General features: G+C 37.5%; 1 protein-coding gene across 2 annotated transcripts in view; it reads left to right on the top strand.

Annotated features, from left to right (window-relative positions):
- Positions 1–3,524, top strand: part of septin15 (septin 15) — a 32,927-nt gene extending 29,403 nt beyond the window's left edge. For both annotated transcript variants that reach the window (XM_060884954.1, XM_060884953.1), the window contains exons 11-13: positions 327–462; positions 1,284–1,429; positions 1,861–3,524. In XM_060884954.1, the coding sequence (XP_060740937.1) occupies positions 327–462; positions 1,284–1,429; positions 1,861–1,900 (322 nt within the window). In that variant the 3' untranslated portion in view covers positions 1,901–3,524. The remainder of the gene's footprint in view (positions 1–326; positions 463–1,283; positions 1,430–1,860) is intronic.
- Positions 3,525–4,807: the final 1,283 nt, after the last annotated feature.

Below are 4,807 nucleotides of genomic sequence, written 5' to 3'. Positions count from 1 at the left end.
CAAGAAAGATTTCTGTGGGAAGGGCTTTGATTGGCTGAGCGTGTCATTGGGATTAGGCGGGATCAGTTAGAGTTTTTTGAGGGTTGGTGGGATTAGTTAAGAGTGTCTTTGAGAGCAGACGGGATCGATCGAACTGTCTGTGGGAGCCGGAGGGATCGGTCATGATTCTAGCAGTGGCAACAATAAAAAACAGCATTTTAATTCCATGACACAGCAACAGAAACCTCATTGTTTCTTCCATAAAGAATGAAAAATGTAGAAATATGAGTCTGTTCTGAGATGAAGACTTTTGACTGTGTGTGTGTGTGTGTGTGTGTGTGATCCAGGAGCCCACTAGCTCAGATGGAAGAGGAGCGGAGGGAGCATGTGATGAAGATGAAGAAGATGGAGGGTGAAATGGAGCAGGTTTTTGAGATGAAGGTCAAAGAGAAGAAACAGAAACTGAAGGACTCTGAGGCTGAGGTGTGTGTGTGTGTGTGTGTGTGAGTGTGTGTGTGTGATTGTGTGTGTGGGTGTGTGATTGTGTGAGTGTGGGTGTGTGAGTGTGTGTGAGTGTGAATTTATTATTCTGTACATTCTCACAGTTATATTATTCCACCCCTTGTGTAAATAATGCAGCGTAAATATTATAAGAATTTGTCATTGTGATTAAGGGTGTGAGTGTGTGTGTGTGAGTGTGTTAGTGTCATCATGACAGTAAGGTGTGTGTTACAGTTCACTGTGTGCTGACAGCCACATGTCAGTCTTTCAGAAGAAACTCTTCAAATACTTTATATCTAAATGACGTTTGACCGAAGGAAAATGTCTCTGAACAATTAATGTGATTATATACTGATTATAAAGGTGCTGTGGGTTTGACCTAATAATGTATTAGAGGCTTCAATCAATCAATCAATCTATCAATCAATCAATCAATCATACTGTTTCCTGTTTGAAAATAAATTAGATCTGAGGAAGCTTCAGAAATGTAAAATCATGCTTAAAGTCAGTGACAAGGAAAGAAAACAAACGGAACAATACTGATTAATGTTATCTTGGGATTTTTTTCCTTTATGAACTATATATCACGATACATTTATATTGTGTATCATACAAATATTTTAAAGTATCATGATGTGTGTGATGTTGGTCGTATCACTGAACTCTGTGTATCTAAAAATTAGTCTTATTGAAATACATGTAAACATTATGGTATTTTTTTAAACAAAGACATGTATTTGATGTACTGTATGTATAACTGTGTGTGTGTGTGTGTGTGTGTGTGTGTGTGTGTGTGTGTGCAGCTGGAGAGGAGACATGAGCAGATGAAGAGAAACTTGGAGGTGCAGTACAAGGAGCTGGAGGAGAAGAGAAGGCAGTATGAGGAGGAGAAAGCAAACTGGGAGGTGCAGCAACGGCTGCTGGAGCAGCAGAAACTCGACGCCTCCAAGTAAACACACACACACCCACACACACACACACACACACACACACACACACACATATGCACACACCATTATATACACCTCCACTTTCCTACACACAGAACAAACACACTTTTCTTCATTCTTCATCCAGTTGAAGTTCATCTGCTGCTAAAATTTGTCATGTACTCTTGTAACACACACACACACACACACACACCATTATACACACCTCCACTTTTCTACACACAGAGCAAACACACTTTTCTTCATTCTTCATCCGGTCGACAGTCATCTGATGCTAATATTTGTCATGTACTCCTCCTGCAACACACACACACACCCACACACACACACACGCACACACACACACACACACACCTTTTTTGCGTTATCGGTATTGATTCATTCATTTTTGCTAATGTTTTCTAAATTTTATCCCCATCTCTTTTTTCAGAACCATGGAGAAGAACAAGAAAAAGGGGAAAATCTTTTAACGAGGCCTACGTCCTTTACCTCTGCCAGCACCACACACTCCTTTTTAAATACCCTGCTCGTATGAGTAACACCCCCAGGTTACACACACACACACACACACACACACAATCACACAATTGATCTGCATCCACATGTATTTTGGAACATTCCAGAAGCATGATGATGTTTTTTTTTTTATCTGTAACTGATCTGTGTCGCAGCTCTGGAAGTCCAGTTAGATGATGTGAGGCGCCCTCGTGTGGACGCTGACTGTTACTGCACACACATGGCGAAGTGCATCTTACGTTTTAAATGACGAAGAGGATTTAATTTACCAGTCCTCTGATAGCTAATTACAAGCCTGGTCATTCCATTTCAAACACACACACAAACACACACACACAGCTCTCATATATATATATATATATATATATATATATATATATATATATATATATATATATATATATATATATATATATATATATATAGACTCCATTTGATCATATACACTGTGTGATGTGTGTGTGTGTGTAGTATAGTGTACATATTAGAGCCCATAGACAAGCTCACATTGTTTTTCTTTAAAGTACCTGACAGATTTGAAGACATGTCTTCATTCTGTCCAAATGAAACCGTTGTTTTTTTTTTTTTTGTTTTGTTTTTTTTTTTTTATCTTCGTAAGATATAATACATTTTTCTTTCAAAATAAAACTCCAAAAACTCACGGCAACATCAGCTGAAATTCCTTATGAGTAAATATTATTCGTAATTCTACTCTTTCTCCCAAAATGGCTTTTATTTACTTGCTTAAATAAATCTCACTAAATAAGCAGTTGAATATTAAAGGCTAAGCTCTCCAGCTAATGTGTTAGCAGAGAAAATCGTCAGGCTAGTTTAGCTAATCATCTTTCAAGTAACGTAAATATCATAACTTTTAAAACGCTGAAAAATTGTTTAAAATGATGGTCTACTGAGAAATAGACAAATATCTATATACAGTATGTAGATATAGAGAGAGAGAAAATGCCATTTCCGCGATTATGAGGTGACTGGAACTCAAATATCAATATTTTCACATTAAGCTTTAAATGTTTATTATTTTGTCAGGTTTCTCTATAGAAATACTTGTTAAATAAGAGTCATGAGCAAATATTTGGTTCATTGGAATCTAATAATAACAGATATTTGATACTTTCGATTCAGTTGGAGATATTTTCACTCGCTAAGTTTCATTTTCTTGTCATGTGACGTGTTGACGCGCTAAGATTAGCTTCAGTCTGGAGAAATAGAACATTTACAGCAGCGTGTTGAGATGCTAACAAAATACACACACACACGCACGCACACACACACACACACAGATATACACTATGCAAACGTGAACAGTTCTTCCAGCTCTCTCACTTAGCGAATGCTCACTAGTAGAATTAACGGCAGCATGTTCTCGACCCTTTACATTACAATCAACATCAACCCCAGGCACACACACACACACACACACAGACACAAACTTTTTTATGTTTTTATATGTATTCTGTTTATATCATAATGTGTTGTTTCCCTGCATTTTATTATTGTCTTTTCTGTCCATCCTAACTGTACATTATTACTATTAAAGATGAGACAGCGATGCTAAACACATCAAGGTGTGTCTTCTTTATCCTGACAGTCCTCTCTCTCTCTCTATCTCTCTCTCTCTCTCTCTCTCTCTCTCTCTGTCACACACACACACACACACACACACACACACAGCAGAAAAAGGAAAAAAAAAGTTGGGGAAAAAACAGAAAATGTCTGATGTAGGAACTGACGGAATCACATGATCATATTTGAGCAATTATTATAAATATTTTTTCCCTCAAAATACACACGCACACAGACACACACACACACACACACACACACACACAATGCTCTGAGGTAAGTTAGTTAGTTACTGCTTCTCTCTGCACAGCTAACATATAAGATTTACACTTACGTTCTTGAAGTTGATTATTTTCCTATAAAAGCAGGTTTTATTCCTCTTGTATGTTTTATCTATTTATTGATTATTACATGGAGTTTCTGTTATACTATACTATACTATACTATACTATACTACTGTATACTACACTATACTATACTATACTACACTATAACCACTATAACAGCTTTTCACGAAGGAGCGTAAACATCTGTTTGATTTAAATAAATAAAAATAGTAAATAAATACATACATAAATCTAAAGCTCTGACACTGGAGAACTTCACCATATTAACATCTACACGCTGTGTATTCGGAGGTCTGCTCTAGACGTCCCTGTGTGTGAGCCGTTACTATAGAAACGATAACGTATTAGTTATCGAAAACGAATTGACACCTTCTGACCAATCAGAATTCAGCAGCACTTCGGTATCAAACCGATGGAATGAAATCATGAGACCGACAGTGTTTATTATTTTATTTTACTCAGCGTTAGGCACTGAAGATGAACTGAAGCTTTGTTCTAGACAAACATGGTGTGCTGAATTACTTTTTGTGTGTGTGTGCATTTCAGTTGTGTGACAGCTGCAGTGTTAAGCTTCACTTTCCCGTAGCAGAGACTCCGCGGACACACAGCTTCTGGCTCTGTGTCGTGACCCTGAAAAACACACAGCGTGAGACTGACTGATAAATCAGATAATAAATCAGATCATCATTTCCTCTATACATCTTCTAATGGTGTCAAGAGTGGACACTAATGGAAGTGAGTGACCCAATGGGTACAAAATCAGCCCCAAATGCAGGGAGAGCAGGTTTTATCGGAGGAAATAACAGAACCAACCAAACACAAGGATACATGAGGGAACAAACTAAGCAAAAATACAAAGAAATCTGGATTAAAGAAAAACAAAAGCAAAAAGGGCATCAAACAGAGACCTAATCCTAGATACAAGCGGGACAC

This window comes from Tachysurus vachellii, chromosome 13 (assembly GCF_030014155.1).
Source record: "Tachysurus vachellii isolate PV-2020 chromosome 13, HZAU_Pvac_v1, whole genome shotgun sequence".
Lineage (NCBI taxonomy): Eukaryota > Metazoa > Chordata > Actinopteri > Siluriformes > Bagridae > Tachysurus > Tachysurus vachellii.
The sequence above is the reverse complement of the archived record's forward strand: the minus strand, read 5'-3'. Positions and strand labels throughout refer to the sequence as shown.